The sequence below is a fragment of the Pygocentrus nattereri genome, chromosome 9 (genome assembly GCF_015220715.1).
Source record: "Pygocentrus nattereri isolate fPygNat1 chromosome 9, fPygNat1.pri, whole genome shotgun sequence".
NCBI classification, from domain to species: domain Eukaryota; kingdom Metazoa; phylum Chordata; class Actinopteri; order Characiformes; family Serrasalmidae; genus Pygocentrus; species Pygocentrus nattereri.
This window is the reverse complement of record NC_051219.1, coordinates 31,529,089-31,556,389: the sequence shown is the minus strand read 5'-3', so window position 1 is coordinate 31,556,389 and position 27,301 is coordinate 31,529,089. Positions and strand designations below refer to the sequence as shown.

The 27,301-nt window shown below is 38.5% G+C and overlaps 1 protein-coding gene across 7 annotated transcripts in view; it reads left to right on the top strand.

The window, feature by feature from the left end:
* scn8aa (sodium channel, voltage gated, type VIII, alpha subunit a) overlaps window positions 1-27,301 on the top strand; it is a 74,057-nt gene that overhangs the window by 9,233 nt on the left and 37,523 nt on the right. For 5 of the 7 annotated variants that reach the window (XM_037541316.1, XM_017707628.2, XM_037541315.1 and 2 more), the window contains 3 exons: window positions 20,046-20,164; window positions 21,775-21,864; window positions 24,114-24,242. In XM_037541316.1, the coding sequence (XP_037397213.1) occupies window positions 20,046-20,164; window positions 21,775-21,864; window positions 24,114-24,242 (338 nt within the window). Of the gene's footprint in view, window positions 1-20,045; window positions 20,165-21,774; window positions 21,865-24,113; window positions 24,243-27,055; window positions 27,148-27,301 lie in introns of all 7 variants that reach the window. The other 2 variants (XM_017707637.2, XM_017707650.2) reach the window with 1 other exon arrangement.

Below are 27,301 nucleotides of genomic sequence, written 5' to 3'. Positions count from 1 at the left end.
AGCATGAACACTCAAAGAACCACTTACATATCTAAAAGAGTCTTTGCATGGTGAACTTGTTCTTCAGCTTGATGGAGAACCTTTTTAAAATGGTTCTATGTAGCACCAAAAAAGGCAGAAACCTTTTTGGTGTTACTTAGAACCCCTTTCAACGAGGTTCTATCTAGAACATATACATCACATTATCCAACAATCTGAAGATCAGCTGAGCTTTTAAAGTCAGTCAGATGACTTGGGTGAAGACGAGTACACATCCTCTATGAAGAACACGCATTTTAGTGTAACTGAATCTAACATCAGAGATGAGCAATTGCTTGTTTACTGACATTTCTAAAACAGTCAGTGTAAAATGATATAATGACGCTGTTGATTTGTTTCTCTTTTTGAGCTGATTTTTTTAACACTAAACAAAAAGAATTTTGCTACACCAGAATTTCACAGCAAGCCCAGATGATGTTTGGAAGGTTTGAGATGTGGAAGCTCTGTATTGTAATGGTGTTTTTCTACATTATGCCAAGCGATCCGGCTACAGGCTCAGCAGTTTGTGGTTGTGGTAGGGAAGGAGATAGTGGTAGTGGATATATCAGAGCCATTACATTGTTCTCATTTTACAGATGTTCTGATGAGAATCACCAAAGCAGTGTTAGAATACTTTAGTCTAATTTATCATTTTCATCAGTGCACATTTTCCTACTCTGTGAACCGCCTTGTGTTTTGGGTATTGTCTTCCATTTAACATAATTACAATAGCACTAAGTTGTCTGGATTTGAGTTTTTATAAATTACAGTTATCCAGGATGTAAAATTAGAAAGAATAAATACACATACACAGATATTAGATGTTGGTTGAGCACCAGCAGCAGTGTAGCTTAATTCGGTCGAGAATGGAGAGTCTTTATATGCTTCCAGTCCCCATTTATTGTCTAGCTTGGGTCTGAGCAATAAGATGTGATATTCAATTATGTACCCTGATTGCTGTCAAAAGAGAGAAATGTCTTAAAATCTGATTTAGTCTTTTGAAAACCCAAGACTGCATCCTGAAGCATGCATAGCTTGTTCTGTTGGTGGTCATTTTAAGTGGGCAGTCTGTAGGGGGCTGGCTGTACTGTTTGGGGGTGCTTCCATTGTGTGCTGTTGTCTCTGAGGCTTTGGGGAGAAGGTCAGAGACTGTTGAAGTCCTGTTGTTCCAGCTGACAGACTTTTCTAATTGTTCCAGCAGTAATCTGTCAGAAAAGCACTGAGTGAAGAGGAAGAGTAACGCATCAATGCCTTTTAAAGGAGCAGAGCAGCGTTACAGGCCTGTTATTATTATGGCTCTCACTATTGATTCTATTAGCATCTGCTGATTATTTCGGTGATTAATCAAGTAATCAGAGGCCACAGAGTGATAAAGGCCACAAAGTAAATATGGACTTTTAAGAAGCCATACACAATATAAAATACTCTGTGCATAGAAATAGGAATGTCCATTAGACTCTGGCCTAAGTGTGGGCAATTTTATGATATTTTGTCATTATTGTGATAAATTATGTGCTTTTTAATATGCTTTTCAAAATAAATTTTGAGTATTGTCATTACTTTTCAAAATACTAAACAATTATATGATTTGTTACAAATACAACATGAATAATCCTGTTTACCTGGATTTACTGTAGTGCAGTATGTTAAACAGTGATGAACAATCATTGTGCAAAGTTTGGATGCCCATGGCGATTATTATGATGATTAATCAAGTAATCAGAGGCCACAGAGGGATAAAGGCCACACGGTAAATGTGGACCTTTAACAAACTATACACAATACAAAATACTTTGCTGTAAGAAGATAAATAAAGACTTTAAAATACTTTATGAAACTTAACTACTACTTAACTACTTGATTAAACTATATGGCAAAAAGTGCGGTAGGTGTATCCATCAGACTGTGACCCAGAGGCGGGCGATATCACGTTATTTGTCATTATCGTGATAAAAGACATCACAGTATGCTTTTCAGAGTAAACTTTGGGTACCATCATTACTTTTAAGAATACTAAACAATGCATGGTTCATTTCAAATACAGCATAAATAATTCTGTTTAACTGGATTTACTGTAGTGCAGTATGTAAAACTCACTGTACAAAAGTTTGGACACCCCTGGTCACATTTGTGTTGATTTTATAAGATTAAAAAGTTAACACATCCGCTAAATGTGGCATGTGCAAAAGTTATGTTTTTATCTTTCCAATATGTTTAACTCAAGAAACAGAAATTGTGTAAAAATTGTGTTATCTGTAGAGGATGTGTTATTTTCACTTAGAAAATCAAAACGTACATGGTTGTTGCTTTCAAACTTTTGCATATGACTATATATTTAAAAAAAACAAATGTCTTGATAAATATGTTTTATCCTGAAGATGTATTATATCGCCCATCTCTATTCTGACCTCTGAAATATGCATTATCGTCATGTAAATTAGCAATTATTTACTACAGATTCATTGGAAAGGGATATTTTAAGCGATTATTTCTTTAAACTGTGTTATCGAGTTCAATCATATAATAATGACAGTCGTAGTCATTATAACAGTCACACTATGACCTTGTCTGCTTTGATCATTATTGTTCGAATGGAATATAGCCTGGATTAAACAATATGAGAATTAGATTAGATTCAGTTTGTTGAGCTGAGCTCTTCACCATTAATATTTTTAGCAGTGCACTGTAGTAAAATCTCTAATAGTGTTGTGTTTATGGTTTAGCTCCTCTGGATTCATATATAGCTCTAATGACTGGCCGCGTTCTCAGGGGTGGATTGTTGTTCTGAGGTGGATGCTGCTGTCCTTTCTCACTGTGCTTAAGAGGGCTGTGGCTTGGTGCTAAGTGCACAAGTGAGGCCACACTGTATTTGCCGCTCTGGCCTGGGCTAAATAATGCATCCTCTTGTGTGTTTGTGTGTGTGGTAATGCTTGTTAATGTGTGCCTGTGCTCCTCTCTGCGTTCCTCTCTCTTTCTCCTGTGCTCACTCTCTCTTTCTCCTGTGCTCCCTCCCTCTCTCCTTCCCTCCCTCCCTCCCTCCCTCTCCTTCGCACTCTCTCCATTCTCCGCCTCTCCCTCTCTCTCTCGCTCTCAGGCCATGTGCGCTGCCTGTGTGTTACATAACTCCTCTGCTCAGTGCAAAAGAAGGAGAATACCATCTCCCAGTGAAACCCTCTGTAGAGAGAAAGCGCAGGCGAAAAAGCTCTGGTGGACGTGTGCTGCGAGCTGCCATGTTTGGCAACTTTGCTGGACCGGCCTCCATTAGCATTAGAGAAAAGAGCACAGTGATTCAGTAAAATTGAAGGCCATTTGAGCTAAATTGACTCATTTAACATACATCATTTACAGGTGGGCAATGTGACAGTGTTTTATTGTTAACGATATTGTTATAGTGATGAACAGTATGCTTTTCTGAACATGCTGGATCGTCTGTGCTAAAAGAACGCTGACCGACTGCATGTTTCATTAAAAATAAAGCATAATTAGTCCTGTTTAACAGGACTTTCCTACTGCAGTACAATATGAAATGCTGATTAAAAATCTATTGCGTTTTGAATGCAGTTTTTAATTGTGTCATGATCGGCCCCTCCCAGTCATGTCCGTGTGCTTGTGTTGTGTTTACCTTTTAGTTCTGTACTGTGCTTTTATTTTGATTTCTTCATAGTCCTGCCCCCTTGTCGTCTGACTCCACCCCTGATTGTCTCCACCTGTGTTACCACCTGTCCCTCGTTTACCCTCATGTGTTTATGCCCTGTGTTTCCCCTGTCTGGTTGCTGGTCTTTGTTTGTCTGTTTGAATATGCTGATTGTTTGATGTTTGATCGTGTTTGATGTGTTGGATGTATTGTATTGTATTCTCGTGGTGTTTGGTTCTTGTTTGAGGTTTTGTTCATTTTGTCATGTCTGTCCCTCCTGATTTCCGTATTGGCTGTTTGAACCTGGACCGTTTTGACTATGACCCTGGATTTGCCCAAAATAAAACTCACGTATCTCAGCGTATGCGTCTGCAACATCACTCCCCATCATTACAAATTGGGGCATTAGTATTGGGGCATGTTTTTGTCTACAGTCAGTATGAAAACAAGACAAAAATCAAGGAAATCTATAAGGGGGATATTACCTGTATAGATGCTCAAGGTGAGCATCTATACAGGTAAGAGGTCTATACAAAGGTGAGAGGTACTCAAAACTAAGGGTGGGCGATATGAGGATATGTTATTGGTGTCATGATAAGTGTCACAATTATGGCCCTTGAGAATTTTGTAGCTGATACCGATACCAATTTTAGGTGTTTAAAAATTCTGATAAGCCTGTTATCAATTATTATTGGTATATCAATATAGTTTTTATTTATATTTTAGATTTTAGCTTTAGGTACTGACAGATATGATCACCAGTTCTCAATTCTCACACTTCAACTTAAAAATGTATTTAATTCTATTTAAAATAGTTAAATAATTAATAATAATTAATAATTAATAATTTAATTGAATATTTAATGAATAGCGGATATGCACAGTATTAATATAAATGTTGTCACTCTGGGGCGGAGCTACACAGCATGCACTGCAGTTTTGGTTTCTGTCTGTCACCCCTCACTGTTCTTTTGTTTCATTAGTTTGCTTCATACAAAAATGTTTTTTTTTTTGGTGTGTTATGCTATTTTCATGCTTGAATATTGATAAAAAACATCTTAAGTGATATCATATAAAGATATTAATCAAAAAGAGACAGATTTTTGTTTTTTATAGCTGTGTAATGGCCTGTCATTCAAACTGAGCTTTACCCATCACTTCTTCACAAGTAATAGTGCCATCTTTGCTGTGACAGACACGTCTTAATGAACTGGTATCTAAATGCATCCATACAGAATAAGTGTTCGGTTAATTCATAAATGCATTGTGAATCTTGTCCATGTTGACTTCTTTCCCCTCTACGCTCGTATTGTCTTTGAGGAGCGAAGCTGCATTCTGGCATTGATCATCACATTTCATCTGATATGTTACTGTAGTTGTAGTAGCAGTCAGTAGTAGTAGTCTTTCATTGTCTTCTAGTTTCCACACACTGAAATTTTTTTGCAGCATTGAAATGTGACTCCCTGCTTTTAGGACTGTTGTATTTTTTTTTTTTGAGGAGGAGGTCCAGCAGAGGAATTCTGGCCATCAGCTTTTACAACCTTTTAGCCACAGACCAGGGCCATTACACTGTCAGGAGCAATTAGCCTGGCTGCAGGAGCAGCTGATCCAGCCGCAGCTTCTGGTCTCAGTGCAGATGAACAATGTGGTTTGGTGGGGGATGGAGAAATGAGATGGATGAATAGAGGAAACAGAGAAGAGGGAGAAAGTGACCGAGAGTGGACTCCGCCCTGCTGCTGCCATATAATTCCTCAGAGAGCAGTGGCTCTTTGAATGTCTTCAGTGTCCCTGATGACGCAGCACTTTGCCAGGCCTAGGCTTGGCTGAAGTGGGCCTTGGGGGGCAGGGTGTTACACAATAGTGATGGAAAATTTGGCTTTTTCTATTTATATCTGTTTCAGTTAATCAAGCGTCTGATTCACTGATTCATTGTTGTTTCAAATGGGTGCTAAAAAGGTCACTGCTTACAGTTGCGATAATAAGAGCTGAAAAACCATGTTTGAGTTTATCACTTCTATAGGATGTACGGGCACTGCAGTCACCCTAGCATGCTAGCATATCTGTTGATGATATATGATGCAGATGCTATTGTCCTGCCCAATGACTTTTGCGTATGTGCTGTTTTTTTCACTCACTACCTTTAATCTCTGGCTTACTCACTCCTTCTTTCCTCTCTCTATCACTCATAATTTCACCTTGCACTGATATTACTGGTGGTAAAAAATGATATTAATCAACTCTCACCCATAATTCATCAAAATAGATTCTGTCAAAAGAATTCTCTGTACAGTTTTAATTTACAGAAAGATTTCTAAATACATTTCGCCCATCTTACATTTGGTCATTTCCTGAAATTAACTGAAAAAAAGCATAAGTGCACTCACTGGATTTAAATGTAGCATAATTCACCACATAATTAACAATGTAACTGATTATGTCATTTCTTTTTAAGCCCCAGGAAACCTAAGTGTGTAATTTATTTATTTTATATTTATGTCTTAGTCTTTCACAATTTTTTACAAGATTAATCTTGGTCTTCTGAGCCTGTAACATACATATAGTCGTTGTTCAAAGAAACAAGTATCTACACTTTTTGCAATTTTTCGTTTTATGCGTAATTTAAGCTCAGCAGCTGTTCTTTACTTTATGTGAATTTCATTATGATTGGACCAATACAAATGCTCCAAAATTTGAATAAAATCTCTTTATGTTAACATACATTATAAGTAAAGAATGTTTTCGCCCTCTACTGTAAAGTTACTGTTCTGGAGATTGTTGTTTTCTTATGGGGGAGGCAATATACAAAGTATCCTCTATTAATAACATGTGTATGTCCAAAAAATGTCATATTCATTTTTCCAGAACACTTTTTCTTTTGATGTAAACTAATCTTGAGGAAACCTTCATACGGTTTACAACCCTAATTCCAATGAAGTTGGGACGTTGTGTAAAACATAAATAAAAATTCTAATTCAAAATGAGTGAATATTTGCAAAAAACAATAAAGTTTGTCAGTTTGAACATTAAATATCTTGTCTTTGTAGTGTATTCAATTGAATATAGGTTGAGAAGGATTTGCAAATCATCGTATTCTGGTTTTATTTATGTTTTACACAACGTCCCTCAACAATCAAACAGCTTTAAACACAAGTAGTAAGTGACAGCTAACAACCAGCAATCATAATTGAGTTGGCAAGCTGCCTTGTCTGTCTGTCTGTCTCTTGTTATACAACTGGCATTGCCAGCATTTTGCCTATGGTGTGCATTTGAAAAGAGATCTGTGTAAGATGGGAGTGTCGGACAGAGGGCTGTCAATCAGCTCATTAAAATTTTAAGACCACACCCAGGCAGTTTGGAGATGGGCTTGATCAGTGTCTTCTAAGCAGGATTTTATCATTTTTAGATCTCCTTTTTATTTAAATCTTGTTGAATGTGTAATATAACACTTAATTTTAATATCATACAGATGTTTTCAATATTTTACACTGCATTCTGTGGGACTTAAATAGCATTGCAAAAATACAGTAACTCAAAAAACTCAAAAAGGTCTAAAAGCTGCTAACATTGCATTTCTTTTTAAAATTGTCTTTTTTCTACAACCTGGAATTTTGGGGTTTGAGTTTGTACACAGAAGTTTTGAGTAAGAGTATAATCTTGGGGATGTATAGATGATGATTATAGGTGATGGATATAGGTTTTAGTTTGTACACAGAAGTAAGAGTGTAATCTTAGGGATGTATGGATGAAGGTTATAGGTGATGGATATACAACCCCAATTCCAATGATGTTGGGACGTTGTGTAAAACATAAATAAAACCAGAATACGATGATTTGCAAATCCTTCTCAACCTATATTCAATTGAATACACTAAAAAGACAAGATATTTAATGTTCAAACGGATAAACTTTATTGTTTTTTGCAAATATTCACTCATTTTGAATTTGATGTCTGCAACACGTTCCAAAGAAGTTGGGACAGGGACATGTTTAGCACTCTGTTACATCACCTTTCCTTTTAACAACACTCAATAAGCTTTTGGGAACTGAGGACACTAATTGTCGAAGCTTTGTAGGTGGAATTCTTTCCCATTCTTGCTTAATGCACAACTTCAGTTGCTCAACAGTCCGGGGTCTCCGTTGTCGTATTTTACGCTTCACAATGCGCCATGCATTTTCAATGGGAGACAGGTCTGGACTGCAGGCAGGCCAGTCTAGTACCCGCACTCTTTTACCACGAAGCCATGCTGTTGTAACACGTGCAGAATGTGGCTTGGCATTGTCTTGACGTCCCTGAAAAAGACGTTGGTTTGATGGCAGCATATGTTGCTCCAAAACCTGTATGTACCTTTCAGCATTAATGGTGCCTTCACAGATGTGCAAGTTACCCATGGCATGGGCACTAACACACCCCCATACCATCAGAGATGCTGGCTTTTGAACTTTGCGCTGATAACAATCCAGACAGTCCTTTGCCTCTTTGGCCTGGAGGACACGACGTCCATGATTTCCAAAAACAATCTGAAATGTGGACTCGTCAGACCACAGGACACTTTTCCACTTTGCGTCAGTCCATCTCAGATGAGCTTGGGCCCAGAGAAGCCGAGGGCATTTCTGGGTGTTGTTGATATATGGCTTTCGCTTTGCATGGCAGAGTTTTAACTTGCACTTATAGATGGAGCGACGAACTGTGTTCACTGACAATGGTTTTCTGAAGTGTTCCTGAGCCCATGTGGTAATATCCGTTACAGAACGATGTCGGATTTTAATGCAGTGCTGCCTGAGGGATCGAAGGTCACGGGCATTCAGTGTTGGTTTTCTGCCTTGCCGCTTACTTGCAGAGATTTCTCCAGATTCTCTGAATCTTTTTATGATATTATGGACGGAATTCCATAAATTCCTTGCAATTGCACATTGAGAAACATTGTTCTTAAACTGTTGGACTGTTTGCTCACGCAGTTGTTCATTTCCTTGCATGTGAACGACTGAGCCTTTCAGGGATGCTCCCTTTATACCCAATCATGACACTCACCTGTTTCCAATTAACCTGTTCACCTGTGGAATGTTCCAAACAGGTGTTTTTAGAGCATTCCTCAACTTTCCCAGTCTTTTGTTGCCCCTGTCCCAACTTCTTTGGAACGTGTTGCAGGCATCAAATTCAAAATGAATGAATATTTGCAAAAAACAATAAAGTTTGTCCATTTGAACATTAAATATCTTGTCTTTGTAGTGTATTTAATTGAATATAGGTTATAAAAGGATTTGCAAATCATCGTATTCTGTTTTTATTTATGTTTAACACAATGTCCCAACTTCATTGGAATTGGGGTTCTAGGTTTGAGTTTGTACACAGAAGTTGCGAGTAAGAGTATAATCTTAGGTACGTGTGGATGAAGGTTATAGGTGATGGATATAGGTTTGAGTTTGTACACAGAAGTTGTGAGTAAGAGTATAATCTTAGGGATGTGTGGATGATGGACATATTAGGCAGATACACTGTCAGAAAACAGGTTAGTAAGCTTATAAAAGCTGTGCTTGTTTTTGAATATAGATGATTTGTTCAGAAATGTACATCAATATTACACAAGTGCAGGAAAATGGCCACAGGGCTCTAACATTTTCCTCTTTGTACTCAATTCTCTCTTTTCAACTCATCATGATTCCCCTCATTCAGGAAGTCTCTTTTTACAGCCCATCTTGCTTTCCATTGCTCCCTTCTGTCCTCCTCCTTTCTCTCTCTCTCCATGCTGAATGGGGGAGCAATACAGTACAGAGTGGTGGAAGTGTGAAGGCCCAAGTGTTTCTCTGATGCAACCATTACCAAGTTCCTGAAATGCACTAAAGCAGTGAGCAGGTTTCCAATTTTGTGCAGGCCTGAGGAAACCACATCTCTCTGAGTGTCAGAAACAGCTTTCTGCATCCTGCTGTAAACATGCTGAAGAACATCACTGCAGCTGGATTTACAGTTTCACCAAGTTTGAACACAACTGCTCATGCAGATGTTTTTCTGTTTTTTAATGGTTTCCCAATTTTCCAGTAATAGTGAAGACATCAGAACTCTGAAATAACACATATGGAATTATGTAAAGACCAAAAAGTGTTGAACAAATCAAACCTTTACCCTCTTTTAGAGGAACAGCCCCCCTTGCTTTAATGCAGCCTTATGCACATTTGGCATTCTCTCGAGCAGCTTCATGAAGTCACGTTCCATTTTCCATCAGCATCAATGTCACTGTTTGTATTTCTCTAAAAGATCAATTTAATTTGCATTTAAAGGGCCCATAAAACGAAAAACTAATTTTCCTCATTTTTTTTAAATAAAAGAGTGTGTTGAGTAGGATTTATAACTGCTCATTCCCCAGTTATTCCCCAGTTGATTCACTTTTGTGATGCCATGAAAAAACAAATTATTTACATATATCCACTTGTTCACCCTACAGCAGTTTAGCTCTGTCCATTCACACTGAAGTTATTAGGAGTATTTTAACCCAGACTGGTTTTCAAATGAGGCAATGAAAAGCAGCGAAAGTAAGAAGAGAAGTTGGAAAGTGATCATATAAAAATGAATTAAGACACAACACATAAATGTCCCTAAGATGATGCAAAATGCATATTATAAAACGTTCTGTTACTAAAATAACCAAAAACAAATGAAGGTTAGGAGTATTAATGTATTCGTGTATTAATGTGTCAATTATATAAAAAGATAAATACAAACAGAAACATCATAACTGGAAAAGTCCACTCCAAGTTTTCTGTATTTTAGGAAGAAGGCCAGTATCTGTAGATCTAAGATTAATATAAACAGACAGACACTCTGCTTTGAGGTCATTTAGAGCTTTTAAAACTAGAAAAACCTTTAAAATCTCTCCTAGAAGACACACGCAGCCACCACAGTTATTTCTAAATGGTGATATGAGCTCTCTAATTTGTATCAGCACTGCTGCGCTGTGATAAGGTTTTACAGTATGTGTTTTGTTTTCTTAGAAGATGTTCAGATGATGGCTTTATAAATGCACTGCATTTTCTGATGAAAAAAGCAGGATGCACTTCTTAGGAGGCAGGCTAACAGATTTGACAAGTAGATAATCATTCATAAAAAATAAAACTAGCGTTTTCACATTCAGGTTGTGGTAATCTTTGTGTTGTATGGCTCTGAGTGTTCAACAAAAACAGCCAGAGCCAGCTTTTTTGTCTATGTCGGTGACTATAGAGAAGGCGTTTTTGATATTTGATTGGTGAGCTGTAGATTACAGATGGCGCTGGCGTTTCGCAGGCTAAAGGAGTGCTTTTCAGTTATAGCACATGTTTCCTCATAGACAGTAATGAAAAGAAGTGAGCTTAACAGTTTGAAAAGGCATCATTAAACAATAGTATTTCAGTGTTTTCTTGATTTTGTTGTATCTGATGCATAACTGTATAACAAGTAATTACAATGTACTCCACAGCCTCACTGTTTAATATTGTTGTTTATCTGACCTGCTACGCTTCTGTAATCTGTTTGCCTTCTTTTTCTCTTTCCCTCTTGCTCTACCCTGATTTCTTTCTGCTCCTTTGTGTCGCTCTCCTTGTGTCACCCTTCCACTCCCTCTTCCTCTCTCCTTTCCTCATTTCGACCTTTGTCCCCCCCCACTGTGTGCTGTGTTGCTCATTTGTCTTACATGTCAAGCACAAGTTGCAACAGATGAAACTCAACAGAAATGCTTATAGCAGCCTACACTTGGAAATTAGATCTTAACATCTAAGATCTTGCATAATGTAGCTGTAACTACACATTATTTTATGACCTTTGATGGCAGCAGGAAAAGAGTAAGGTTTTCTCCATATTACTCTGAGTCTTAATTTGGTATTAAAATCAGTTCAGAGAGGAAACACTTGTCAGACATAATGCATTAGTCCTCATGACCTTCAGAGTGCTGTAAAAAATGCCTGACCCTTTGCCCCCATCATGTCTTTTATTGATCATCCGTTTTTTCTTTCTGTGAGCTAGCTGTATGCTTTTTTATAAATGTATTATACAGTATGTTTCTAAAATACTGTTTGGTTTTTAGTAGTGTGATATGCTGCGTGCTCCTATTGTAATAATAATTATAGAAAGATGGATGCTATCCACCTTGTGATGGACCAGGGTGTTTCCTGCCTTCTGCCAATGACTGCTGCAGTAGGCTCCAGCACCCCCCAAGCAGCTTAGATAATTTGTGTGTGTGTGTGTGTGTGTGTGTAGTTCCAGTCCTAAAAACTGATTGACTGAGCCCAGTTCAAAGTTGTAAAATAGATGATATACCCCAATATTATCAAACTTGGCATTGTTGCCAAATTTAGCGACCTTTCAGACCAGCAGTTTTTTTTTGTTGTTGTTGTTGTTTTTTTTAAAACTAGCGACAAATCTGGCAACTTTTTGGGACAAACTACTTACGTTAGAAGAGAGTAGGCAGTACTGGCCCACAAGTGAGAGCCACACCTCTCTCTGCGTCTCTCTGCACATTCAGTCCGCACTGCAGCTAACATAGATGGGAATGAACTGCCTATGTGCAAACAGTGAGAGTGTTTACATGCAGTTAATAATCTGACAACTGCAGAAAATTTTGCCAGTAATCTGATCAACACATTTACATGCACTTAAGTAATCAGATAATGGGGAAACTCTGGGTCTATCTACATGAGTCAGGCAGTCATCAGATTTCTGCTTTGCAACCAGCCAAGAAACTCACAGAAGAAGATGTGACATAATCATAACGTAAAACTTCATGTCACGGCTATTTTTTAAAACATGCACAACTTTACCTGAAAATATGAACATATATCATTTAGAAGATGAAGAATATTTAAATCCTTTATTTCATGTTTGGTTTCACTGCCACTCCAAAAGTGTCTTGGTGCCATCTCACATCAACGCTGCTTGCTTATTTTGGGTACCACAGTCTCTCATACTTGCACAGACAGAGAAATCTGAAAGAAATCATAATCATAATCATCAACCGCTTAGTTCAGATAGGGTCATGGTACCAGTCGGGACAGCAGAGAATCCCAGACGCCCCTATCCCTTGCAACTTCCTCCAGCTCATTCCTGGGGACACCAAGCTACACCCAAGCCAACTTGGAGACATAATACCTCCAGCGAGTCCTAGGACAACCCTGGGGTCTTATTTCGGTAGGCCGTGTCTCGTACACCCCCACCGGGAGGCGTCCAGAGGGGCATCTAGATCAGATGCCCGAACTACCTCAGCTGGCTCCTCTCAATGTGGAGGAGTAGTGCCTCTACTCTGAGCTCCTCCCGGATGACCAAGCTCCTCACCTTATCAAGTAGAGTGTAGCCCACCACCCTGCGAAGAAAGCTTGTTTCCATTGCTTGTATTTGCGATCTCATTCTTACTGTCATTACCCACAGCTCATGACCATAGGTGAGGGTTGGGATGTAGACCAACTGGTAAAAAGAGAGCTTTGCCTTATGGCTCAGCTCCCTCTTCACCACTACAGTCCGGTACAGTGACTGCATTACTGCTCCTGCCTGTCCCAGCCTGCACTCAGTCTCACGATCCCTCTTCCATCACTCGTGAACAAGACCCCGAGATACTTAAACTCCTCCACCTGGGGCAGGTCCTTTCCCCTTACCTGCAGTGGGCATGCCATCCTTTTGCAGGCTAGGACCATGGATTCAGGCTTGGAGGTGCTAATCTGACTCAGTGTTGCCGAGAACCAATCACCACTCTGCACTGTTTGCTCCTCCTTTATTTTAATTTAAACAGTTTCATTTTTGGTTTTGTTTTGGTCTTATCACTGTAACCCAGACGGAGGCTGTGCAGTGTGTGAGAGAAAAAATAAGAAAGATATGACGCTTCTAACTTTTTCTCTGAGCGATCAATTTGCTAAATATATTCACACAAATGTAGCTGAAACCACAGCACAGCCATTGTCTTTCAATTATGTGTGTGGTGATTTTATTGGATGGCATCGCAGTTATAAAATCTGAATTTTAGCAGTGCAGATCAGCAGCTTGAAAATGGCTTGGAAGTGACTGCTGGTTAACATGTGGTCTTAATGGGCCCCATTTCAGTCACTATTTAATACTCGTCCTGTTGTCTGACAGTAAAAACAGGAACATATGAATATGAGATCACGTATATTTGAGTTCAGCTGCATTAAAATACACTATATGTGAGCGGAGAGAGCAGCAGAGGAGCAACCAGATGTGAAGGGCTGACATCATCTGACAGTAGGCAGAATGCAAGTATGACGTGATGATGTCACAAATATGCTAATTAACTCATGGCAATACTTGAGAGAGAGGAGTATAGGCACAGCTAGGACACCTCGCATTGGTTTCATTCAGGCTAAAATATAGCAGACTAAACAGGCTAAAATATAGCTGGCAGATTAACTGGCACTTGTGTTATTATTCATTGTTAGACTTTGGAGTTATTTACTGTAAAGCTGCAAAAGAAGTAAAGAAAAAAACAAATGTGTGGCACCATTAGCTAGATGCAACAAAGAAATGATGTTGTGGTTCTAGCAGAAATTGGTATTATCATTATATCATCATCATCGTCATCTACCCTTTCATACTGGTTGAGCTATGCGTTGGCAGATATAGCACCTCTGGTTGGTACTGTTTTACCATTGCAGCCTTTGTCTCCATCCAGAAATCTTTCCTACCCCTCCTGTTTTGTTTACGACTTTGCCTTTCCCTTCTGTTCCTTTTTTCTGTCTCTAATTCTTTCCTCCCTCCCTGTCTTTTTCTTGCTCACTGCTCTCTGTTCTCTCTCTCCCTCTTATTCTCTCTCTGTCTCTGCTGTTCCACTCTGAATTATGAAATTTTCAGTAGCTGTGTAGTCAGCCATGCATTACAAAGAGGAAACCTACATGCACTTATTCAGTTTATGTGTGTGCGCACGCACATATGTGTGTGTGTGTGTTTGAAAGACTCAGGATGAGTGGGTTTCTGCGCATATGTGTGTAGACATAAATGCATGGACCACATAATTGCCTCTCATGTTTCTCTGGCTGACTGAAAGCAGTGTGTTGGTGCTGGAGTTTGCCTTTCTGACCTCTTTCGTCCATTTCCTGCTGTAAGCATATCATCATAGAAAATGAGCATTGATCTTGTCTAATCTAACACAACTTTTTACATGCATTCTCACACTTTTCCACACCCTTTCGTGATGTTATATGTTGATTTTAGAGGTTGTTTCAGCATGCAGACAGCATGGTGGCCTGATTCAGTCTGACCCAAATAGCTTGCGCCTCCCTCAGTTTTCGGTCACACTTTCAGTGATATTTACTGAACTGCACTTTCCTAACCTATTTCCTTAACATGCCAGTGCCAGTCAAACGAACCTCAAGTAAACTAGGCCTTTCACTGCCGTTTGCCCCTTTGGAATGAGTCAGTCCGTTTCTGAAGAATAGATCATTTCAGAAACAAAGTGCGCACAGGAAAAAAGCAAAAAACATATATTTCACAGAACATTACATAAAAGCCTCAGCAACTAAATACATAATTTTTTTTTTGTTGTTTTGTATTTAGTCTGTTCACATATTGCCTTTATCACAGCCTCTGTAATATTCAGAAGACTTGCTTTCAGTTTCAAACAAATCTGCAGGGATATTTTATCACGCTTCCAAAGTTCAGTCTTAGAAGTTTGTGGCAATTTCTACTCTCACGATTGAAGCAATCTCAAGCACATTCGGTGATGTTGAGATCCGGACTCCGGGTGGTCAGTCCATTGTTCTGAGAAGGCCAGCAGCTTCTTAGGTTTGATTTGCAATTTTTTTTGGTTGTGTAATTTACCACAGCATGACTAAGATTAGTATTAAAAATTAAATTAAATTAGAAATGTATTAAAAAATCTATTTTTAATTTCTGTCATTCATCTTACCTCAAAACCACACACATGATTTCAGTCAAATAGACTGTAAAACTTAATAAGAAAAAATTTTATTACAGGAACATGAAAAATTGAAAGAATGGATAAAAATAAAGAAAAATCTCAACAGGTTATCATGTTAATATAAACACACTTAATCTCTTGTGCAAAGGCTTAAGTATGAGAATGCTTAAAGAAAATTAGCAGGCTAAACAAGAGAAAGTGGTGAGGTGAAAACACATGAAAGTATCTTTCCCCTTCTAACATAGTCTTCTCAAACCAGTTAACCTTTATGTAAATTAGACAGTCTACACATACGATTGCTGATTCATCTTTACAAATCAAATCTATTACAATGCAAACTTGGATAGGTTCAGGAACAAAACTTAACACTTTGTCAACAGTGAGATTCAGTCAGCAAACATAGTGTCCTTCATGTGCATCTTGATGTCAGCAAAAGTCACTCACAGTCAGGCTGAAGGCCTTGAATGTTCCTAAATGGCCACCTTTCAGCCAGTTCTACAATGAAGAAAATTATCAGTTACAACTCCTGTCTTTGGCCGCTTTGGAATTTGGAAACTTTGCTTTTTTCCTTTGACTTATTTAAGTAAGTGGATTGTCTTACTTTATGTAAAACCTCCTTTAAAATAATTGCTTGTACTTAATGGCCATTTTTGTAAATTAAGGGTAGAATTTGACTTTTGGACATTTCTCTGTGAAGTACAGTGTGGCTGCATATTTATGCTTGTACTTAGAGTACAAACTGCTTACTACATACAAAATACACTAACAAAGCATGGAATGTTCTAAAAGTAATTGTTGGTTTGTGTTTTACATATATGTATAGATAGATAGATAGATAGATAGATAGATAGATATGTGTGTGTGTGTGTGTGTGTGTGTGTGTGTGTGTGTGCGTGTGTGTGTGTGTGTTGTATCGTGTATGATTAAGCACATCTGCTTGTGCATTGGCGGTTGCTGTCCGTGGTGCTGAAGAAAGCTCTCTTGCACAGCTGGACTGAGGACAGTGAAAAGTGCAGGATTGCATATCACTTCTGCAAATGCGCATAGCGCCCCATTAAACTTTGATGGCAGCCGTCATGTTTTATTTAAACAATTATGAGGCTATATCTGCCGCCAGGGTGGAGAGCACCTCTTGCCTGGTTTGAATCCTCCATGGCCTGCATCGTAAAAGCAGTGGGAGCTGTTAAGCTGTTAAATACTCAAGACATAAAATGGCTCCCTTTGTTTCTTAAACACCAGCAGAGCTGAGATGTGAAAGTCGCAGATTTTCACTTTGGCTGTCTGCGTAAGCTTCATCTATGCTGGGCATGTTCCCACCACTTTCTGAAATACCCTGTTTTGACTTTTTAGAATGTGTCCGCTGTAGCTCCCAGAGGACATGGTCTGTACTGTGCTAAACTAGCGGTGCAATTATTAATGACAGTGGTCAGACTAGAAGGTAGCGCTAGTTGGTAAGCTGCAGTTGAAACGTGTTTCCTCAGCAGAGATGGTTTCTGATGTTATTTCAGTTTGTTGATGCGGCTAAATGAGTTTTTACATGCAGAGTTTTTACTGTCGCAGCCCGGGCAGCGCGCGCGCTCAGACTCTCAGTTCAAATTCAACTGAAACTTTTTAACGGTTAGCCGAACCGTTACGGCTGAGGAAGAAGCCCTTACCGCTTTGCGTCATGTTCATGTCTTTGTCGTTGTCACACTTTTTGTGAGGAAGGAATATGTCGTTTACGTGAGCTATGTTAGCATCACTAACGTCAGGGAACGCTAATGCTAACCTAGCTTAGCTCCTTGTAAATTCAACCAGCGCGGCTTAGGTTATCCTAGCAAAGTAAGGTTAGGTTAAAATGGAAGGTAAGTTAATTATATTTTCGTTGTTGTGTTTGAAGCAGGTTGGTGTAATATCAAGCGAATCTCAAATAAATCGAGTGGCAAGCTAGCATGTACCATAACAACCTGTTTTCACTCAATAATCCATTTTTCCCGTTGTTAGCTTAGCCAGCTAACTTGTGTCACGTCCCCTGACATCGGCCTCCCCCTGATATCCGCCGCCTCCACGTTCTGGGCACGTCTGTCCCCTCTCCCTTCACCTGAGGGAATTCAAAACCGGTAGCGTGTAGGTGGAGAGAGAGGGCTGGTTCAGCCTGTAAGTTCTGTCCGGGAGAAATACGAGAACTAAACCGAGTCCTTAATACGTCTAAGTGTAACGCCGCGTTCTTTATATTATCAAGCCATCATTAAAGCCATATTTAGGTTAACTAGCTAGCTAGACTGGCTCTGAGTGTCTTGTGTAATCGCGCAGCCAAAACGATGCATAGCTTCGTGTGCTGTTATCGAGTACTACTACACCCGGTCCCTTACTGTTGAGAAACCGGGAATTAGCATGACCAATGCGTCTTTTAAACGTGTGTTCAGTGCAGCACGCTTTCTAAAAGAGATTGTTTAACTGTCATGTAAACCTGTTTCTCCCTTATCCTTTCAACCTAGAGTGCAGCTCATAGCTGCATATGAACTGTCAGCGGCTTCAGTGTTCACCCTCTGTTAGTTCTGTAGTATAACGTTGGTGCTGTCTGTGTGGGACATTCTGGTGGTGTAACTTAAATCCCTTTGGATAGATTTTACTTAAACGCCTCAACGCGTCATAAATGCAGCACATTTCACCCCTGTTCAGTTGGATTACATTATTTTTGTGTAGTTCACAAAAGAGCTGAGCAATATGACATTATGTATCGTTATTGTGAAAAATTAAGTCACAATATGCTTTTCTAAGTGTGAAATGATGAATACAAATAAGTGGATTCACATTTTTGATGGTATTCTTAAAATGTGGCACCACTTTGTCTGTTTTAGCTTATCAGATGTCTGAAAAAATATCATGACACATTATGTATTGTAAAAAACTTCCCTGAAGTATCCTGATGTTACTTTTGGCCTTGTCGCCTAACTCTGGTTCAGGATTGTTTTAGCCATCTACAGCATGAAGATTATATTAAAGCGTACCCAGCACCATGAAGGAAGATTGGGGTCTCAACAAAACAACAGGCCACATCTGCATAAGGCTCTAGAAACACTGATGTGCATTAATCAATAAACCGTGCTAAATCACCCAGCTGTCTCAAATGTGTAGCACATGGAGGGGTATTATTAACTGTACTAACCTCCCTTGAAGGAATCACAGTCTGCAACATGAAAGCTCATGCGACGCAACTTAACAGTAACACATTGGAGTACTATACTAATACTCAAATTAGTAAAATACTCAAATTAGTCAAATTAGCTGCGTGTATCGTTTGATTTATCATTTTCCTCTCGCTGGATCAAGTCATCTGCTATTGACATTTGCATATCTGGGACATTTTTATAATTAATCAAACTGTCAGTGCTGTCTTCTTTCTGTCTATCTGCCTATCCATCCATCCACCTGTGATTTTGTTGTACTATATATTTAACATCTTTAAAATCCAATCTGTGTATGTTAAGCCTTTGATAAGTAATGTTTAAGTCTACTGGTGTGGTTTATGTCTTTGCTTATCCTATCCTAGAAACCTGCGAGTACAAGGACTGCGTCCCGGTCTTCCTTTCTGTAATAATTTTCCTCTTTTCAATCCCTAAGGAATCTCTGCTCTGTGTAAAATTAGGTGGTGTCAAGAGAGGAGAAACTAAATAATCTAGCTATGTAGATCATATTAACAGCAGGCTTACAAAGAAGAATAAAGCAGAAAAAATGGCACAAACAAGCATTTAAACAGCTATTACTGGCTAGTTAAGGCAGCTGGTTAAGAAACTGTCATTTGTTTGTTGTCATGACTTAAGAAATAGACAAAATAAAACACTACCCATTTTACATAAAGTCCATGAGGACAAGCTGTTTTTGAGCCATCTGATAAACCTCCTCTGTATTATTTTCTTAACCATTTATGTGTTAGAGGCAATCATTTTTAAAAGGATGTTGTTCAGCCTGATTCTAGGATATGTTCTGATTGACTGTTCATGAACTTGAAACTCGGCAGCTGTCAAGCAATCCTAAGAAAAGCTATAAAGCTATATAAAGCTGTTGAGTGTTTGCTGATTTGTGATGAAAATTGCCTTTTCTCATGCTATCAAAGTCCAGTAGCACATACGTGGCCATTACTCATGCGTAGGTGTCATTTAATTGCAGTTATTGGGTGTTTTTAGAATAAAATGGGATCCAGCCCTTTATCAGGAACCCTTGACGATTTAAATGTGTTTCTAGAAGCTATGTATGAGTCTTTTCTGTGCATGTTGTCTGCTTGCTGTGAATTTTACTCATAAGTTTTGTTTTCACCAAGTGAGAATGGCAACTGTAACAACTACTCCATGAAATAGTAGATAATAGATAATTGGGTAATTAGATAGATCATTTAGTTTAAAATGTTTAAACAGTGAGTAATAAGTTTTTTAATATGAAACTAACCTAAGCCTCTCTTTTTCTCGTGTTCTGTGTGTGTCTTTTGTCTACCTTTCTGTCTTTTCCCCTGCCCCTCGTTTTTCTCTTTGCAGACATTTATAGTGCTCAACAAAGGGAAAACAATCTTCCGCTTTAGTGCCACACCGTCGTTGTACATGATAAGTCCTTTTAATCTTCTTAGGCGAATAGCTATTAAAATTTTGATACATTCATATCCTTTTCAAACTGCTTTTGCATGTGAGAAATGTGTAATGTCTTTTTTCATGCAGTCTCATAAATGCTTTCTCTCGAGGTTGAGACTAATGATACTGCCAGTAAGGCTACAGTGCATATAATGGTTAGGGATCTTATATCAGGCTAATGATTACTAACTGGCAAGAGTGAGTGAGTCAGTCATTCGTTTTGTGGAGGAATGTAATGGCATGTGCATTTGAGGGCTGCCATCTTGAAAACTGAAAGAGGGGAAAGGGGCAGAGGCACCCTAGGGCAGTGCTTCAGTACTCTGCATTTGCACTTGGCATGTTGATAAAACAGAATCAACAGTGACAGGTCAGCAACTCTTCACAGCTTTTAAGGAGTACATACAGCATCTTTGTCTGCATTACTCTGAAATGTGAAGAATGGCTGGTAATTCTCAGTCACAGAAATTGCCTTAAAATTATTGTTTGGACAAAAATCAGATGAACCCAATTTTCCCCTTATCCCAAATACAGTCATCAGTTAAGACATGTTTGCTTCTTCAAACCTGCCTAAATCATCACACATTTCCTTCAGACTGTTGTAAAATTGTTTAGTAATCTCAAATAGATGTGCTCATGTGTTTTCTGTCAGGTTATGGCACATTGTTTATGTTTATGTACACACTGTTATCTATAAAATAGACAAAACATTCTGGCTTCAGGATGCCTGAAATTGCTGCTTTTAGCTATGCAACATTCTTGAACTTTTTATATGGTGTCAGAAATTGTTTGATTTAGATTTTTGGGTATACCATCACTGTAAGTGTGCTGTATCTGCTTTTTATTACATTTGCACGTCTGCTAAACACTGTAGTATCCCTGTAAGTGATCAGTAGATCTTTGAGTTATGTGTAATTTTTGTGGCAGGTTAATGAAAAATAATATATTAATCTATTCTACCTTTTATTAATTATCACTTTTTTTTTTTAACGTTAAAAGCCGGACTTTGCTTTAATTACGTTTTAGTGACTACTTTATTTTAAAGACAGGGTGTCCAACGATGCCATACCATGCTTGTGAGATTTGTACAAAAGTGTCACATATACTGTTTTTTGTTGCAGTGGCTCAGCCATTGTGAAAGTTGTGTGATTATCAAGGAGATTTATACCTTTTAACCGATAGTTTAGTGAAAGTAAACTTGATATGTTTTGTACATGCCATAAACTCTCAGAAAAAAGGTACTAAAAAAGGGTACATTTTCAGGAAATTCTCTTTATTTTGTTCCAGTTCTTGGTTTTAACTAGTTTAAAGGTTTTTGCAAGTGCTTATTGTATTTTACTGCTTAAAATGTGCACCTTTACCCCAGAAAATAAAATATACCTTTTAAAGGTGCACAATTGGATCTTATGTCCTTGGTTGACAAAATGTGTCTGTGCAGTACCCTTTTACAAAATAAGAACTTAAACTTTTTAATATATATTATTGTATATAATTTAATTTGAGTTGCAAAATATGTTGCTTCATAAGGGTAGGATTCATTTTAGTGGATTAAACAGTTTTCCCTAATGTTTTCTTGCTGGAATGTTTCTAACAGTATGTCTTTCTCTGCTGATATTGCACAGTTTCCTTAACTCTTCTGCACTTTATTCAGCATGATCATCATGTGTACCATTTTGACCAACTGTGTATTCATGACATTTAGTAATCCTCCCGAGTGGTCCAAACAAGTAGAGTAAGTATACATTCCCCACTGCATGTACCCTTTTTGACTGAAAAAGACATGCTTTTTAATGCATATTTTGAAAAAATTCTAAGTGCATATGATTGTGTGTACCCATAAAAAGCTGATATGCATTGGATGATCAGTTTTTGGAGCTCCTAAATGTCTTTTTTAACAAACGATACCTTTAGCTTCAAAGACTACACAGCTTCTGTATTTCAGCAGCATGCATGTTGTACTTTTGCATGTTTTGGCTTAGGAGTTCAACCAACATGCTTTCACTTGCTCATTGCTCTTATTAATCAATGAACGATGCACAGTACCACACCAGCCTGTCATCTGCTGCAGTAGAGGATGAGGATAGAGTGCCAGTATGTGTCTTATTATAGCCATCATATCAAACCTCATAAATCCATTATTGTTTTCTCTTTTTTACCATTTGATAACACCAGCTGCCATTTACACAGTGCAAATACAATGGGTTGCAAAAGTATTCATACCCCTTGAACTTTTCCATATTTTGTCACATTACAACCACAAACATAAATATATTTCACTGGAATTTAATGTGAAAGACCAACACAAAGTGGTATACAATTGTGAAGTGGAAAGAAAATTATACATGAATCAAAACATTTTTTACAAATAAAAAACTAATAAGTGCGACGTGCAAAAGTATTCAGCCCCCTTTTCCCTGAGTGCAACCAATTGCATTCAGAAGTTGCCTGATGACTGCTAATGACTCAAAAGGGTCCACCTGTGTGTAATCTAATCTCAGTACAAATACAGCTGCTCCGTGACGGCCTCAGATGTTGGTTAAGAGAATATTGGGGAGCAAACAGCATCATGAAGTCCAAAGAACACACCAGACAGGTTAGGAATATGGTTTTGGAGAAGTTTAAAGCAGGCTTAGGTTATAAAAAGATTTCCCAAGCTTTGAACATCTCACGGAGCACTGTTCAATCCATCATCCGGAAATGGAAAGAGTATGGCACCACAGTAAACCTGCCAAGACAAGGCCGTCCACCTAAACTTACAGGCTGAACAAGGAGATCACTGATCAGAGAGGCAGCCAAGAGGCCCATGGTGACTCTGGATGAAATGCAGAGAGCCACAGCTCAGGTGGGGGAAACTGTCCACAGGACAACAATTAGTCGTGCACTACACAAATGTGGTCTTTATGGAAGAGTGGCAAGGAGAAAGCCATTGTTAAAAGAAAACCATAAGAAGTCCCGTTTGCAGTTTGCCAGAAGCCATGTTGAGGACACAGCAAACATGTGGAAGAAGGTGCTTTGGTCAGACGAGACCAAAATAGAACTTTTTGGCCACAATGCAAAACGCTATGCGTGGCGGAGAAATAACACTGCACATCACTCTGAAAACACCATCCCCACTGTCAAATATGGTGGTGGCAGCATCATGCTCTGGGGGTGCTTCTCTTCAGCAGGGACCGGGAAGTTGGTCAAAGTTGATGGGAAGATGGATGGAGCCAAATACAGGGCAATCTTGGAAGAAAACCTGTTGGAGTCAGCAAAAGATTTGAGATTGGGGCGGAGGTTCACCTTCCAGCAGGACAACGACCCTAAACATAAAGCCAGAGCTACAATGGAGTGGTTTAAAAAAAAGAATATTCATGTGTTAGAATGGCCCAGTCAGAGTCCAGACCTAAACCCAATTGAGAATTTGTGGCAAGATCTCAAAACTGCTGTTCACAAACGCTCTCCATCCAATCTGACTGAGCTTGAGCTGTTTTGCAAGGAGGAATGGGCAAGAATTTCAGTCACTAGATGTGCAAAGCTGGTGGAGACATACCCTAAAAGACTTGCAGCTGTAATTGCAGCAAAAGGTGGCTCCACAAAGTATTGACTCAGGGGGGCTGAATACTTTTGCACGTCGCACTTATTAGTTTTTTATTTGTAAAAAATGTTTTGATTCATGTATAATTTTCTTTCCACTTCACAATTGTATACCACTTTGTGTTGGTCTTTCACATTAAATTCCAGTGAAATATATTTATGTTTGTGGTTGTAATGTGACAAAATATGGAAAAGTTCAAGGGGTATGAATACTTTTGCAACCCACTGTATTTCATGCAAAAAGGATCAACAGAACTGAAAGTTACCATTCCGGAGAAATGAGGTTTCATTCTGACATTGACAGCGTGCTAGCATGTGTTTCCTTGCTTGCTTTGTTACTAGAGTGATTAGTCTGCCTATAATATCCACAACTGCTGTCCTCTTGCTTTTTCATCTTGTACTTAGGTACACATTCACGGGCATTTATACATTCGAATCAGCTGTAAAAATCATTGCCCGTGGATTCTGTATAGATGACTTCACATTCCTAAGAGATCCATGGAACTGGCTGGATTTCATGGTCATCTCAATGGCGTAAGTACCTTCTTGCTAACACCTCTGCTACCTTTTCAATGGCATACTGCAGCAGCAGGGTCAGAAAAAATATTTTTATTGTGAGATTGCTGTAAAAAGACTCAAATCTACATATAACCCTGTTCCCAAAAAAATGAGGGTGCTTTGCAAACTGTAAATAAAAACAGAATACAATAAAATGCAGATCATTCAAACTGTATATTTAATTTATATAGTACAAATACAACATATTCAGATGTTGAAATTAAGACATTTTATTGTTATTTGAAAAATATTTACCCATGTTCAATTTGATGACAGCAAGAAGTTTCACAAAAGTTGGGACAGGGCAACAAAAGACTAGTAAAGTTGTGTAATGCTAAAAAAAACACCTGGTAGCTAATTGGCAACAGGTCAGTAACATGATTTAGTACAAAAAAAACAACCTTGAGAGGCTGAGTCTTTCAGAAGTAAAGATGAGGAGGGGTTCACCACTCTGTGAAAGACTGCGCAGGCAAACAGTGCAGAGAACTTGGAGATTTCATCATCTGTGCTACATAGAAATGTCATTAGAAGATTCAGAGCATACAGAGAAATCTCTGTATGCATAGGACAAGGGCAAAAAACAATACTGGTTTACTGTGATCTTGGAGCTGTCAGACAGCACTGTATGACAAAATTCTGGAGTGGAAATCACTGAATGTGAATTTCAAAAAATTTTCATGTTTTCTTTGTCAATTAAATATACTGTTTACATGATTTGCATATCACTGCATTCTGTTTATATTTACATTTAGCACAACGTCCTAATGTTTTTTATGGAAATGTGATTTACTTATTAATTGATTATTAATATATATTGATATATATAATAACTGTTATCAATACATATTTTCACTATATTTCTAGATATGTTGACATATTCAAGTCACTTTGTTTTACTGCAGTAACATTCAGTTTTGCTTGTTTCAAGATATAGTGCTTTAAGGAATTAAAAATATCTGACAGTGCAGTAAGATAATGTCACTTGATAAGACTGCTTCATAGAAATAAACATGCCTAGAAATAGGTTGAACAATCTTATATTGTTGTTTTTTTTCCCCAAAAAATCTTCTTATAAGAAAGACTAGATGTTTAGGGCTGAGCAAAATGGCAAAAATACAATACAATTTATGGGCAGTCGTGGGCTGGAGGTTAGGGATCCAGCCCTGTGACTGGAAGGTCGCTGGTTTGATCCCCAGAGCTGACAGCACATGACTGAAGTGTCCTTGAGCAAGACACCTAACCCCCAACTGCTCCCCGGGCGCTGCGGATTGGGCTGCCCACCGCTCCGGGCAAGTGTGCTCACTGCCCCCTAGTGTGTGTGTGCTCACTAGTGTGTATGTGGTGGTTCACTTCACTAACCCCGTTGTAGGACTAATAAGGGTCACTTAATCTTAATCTTAATTTCTGGCAAAAGTTGAAGAGACATAAATCAACCAGTAATGCCTCATTTTACAAAATACTAAGAGAAAAAAAATATATTTTTATTCATTATTTTAAATTTTACACTAAATCTAATTAAATAAACCAATTATGCTCTCTTTGTAATGAAACTTGTTGTGTCAGTGTTTTAGAAGTACTGACAGTATCCATAATATGCGCAGAAATGCATATCATGACATAATTTATCACAATAACAATAGATATCTTTATATCTATCTTTTATTTTATTATGTCTTTTAGCCCAGCCTTAGGCCTAATGTTAAGTATATTTAAGATGGTTTACTTGCCAAGCAGTAACTGTTTTGCATTGTGAGATCAGGTTATGATGACATTACCTCATTCAGAGCCCTCTAGTCGTTTAAGCACATGTCTAAAGAATTCTCTTTCTGTCTCACTCTTTCTCTTTGTCTGTTGTTTTCTCTCTGAGCTACTTTCTCATTCTACTATCGCATCTGTCAGTTTTCCTTTCTCTTCAATGTGCAAGGCATGTACCTGTCTTCAGTTGCTGGCCCTGAATGCTCATGCTTTTTTCTCTCTGCTCCTCTAAGACTGTTCACCTTGAAAATGTTCCAGCAAGGCTGTGTTTAGTGCCATTCACTGGCAACTCCTGGGAAGCCCATATAGTTAACACTTTCTATCTCTTTCTCTTTTTTCTCCTGAAGTCCTGATTGCTCAGCCAGCATGCCTACAAAAAATTATTGCATTTAATTTACAGTTTTAATAACTGAAGTTCAGAATGGGTGTAGCATTACTGACCCTGGAAACTCCTATTAAGTTCTGTTTGAGCTGGAGTAGTTTTGCCTGGGGAGGTGCTGTAATGTAAGTCACTGTGTATCTGTGTTTCTGTGTTTTAATTCTAATTCAATTCTAATCTTCATTGTTTTTTTTTTTTTGTTTTTTTTTTAATTAACAGCCTGACAGCAAAGGTTTAGTGAATGGGCTTCTGGAATTAGCTGAACCTGGAGCTCCCTCAATAACAGTAGTCCTGTTTGAGCTAATCTCATGCTAATGGAATAATAAAACTTGCTAATAGACCGTCTGTTATTAAGTCTTGCACCTTTGACGTAGCACTAATGTGACCACCTGGGCTTTGGCTTTTCAGTCTGAGCTTTCTAAGGAAATTTGGATAAATGACACACTTTATCGCAGTGATGGTCCAGCCAAATCCCACAAATTACATTACACATCCTTCTCAGGTAAAACTAATCCAACTCAAGTAGGACTTTAGTTGTGTTCTCTTACAAAAAGCCCAAAGAATTGCCAACAGTTACATTTGATGTATGGATATGGACATCAGCCATATTCTGTCATGACCATGTCTCTGTGTAACTTTGATTTGATTATTGCAGGTATATAACAGAGTTTGTAAACCTAGGCAATGTCTCAGCTCTGCGCACGTTCAGAGTGCTGAGGGCATTGAAAACTATTTCTGTAATCCCAGGTAAGAATGTGTGTGACTGGGAGGGGCCGGGTCGGTGTTAGGTGTGTGTGCGTGTGTGTACGTACGTGTGTTTTTTTCTTTTCCTTTTCCTTTCTTTCCCCCCTCTCCGTGGACAGGCTCTGTGAGTGGCGTAGCTCCTGGTCCGGTGACGTGG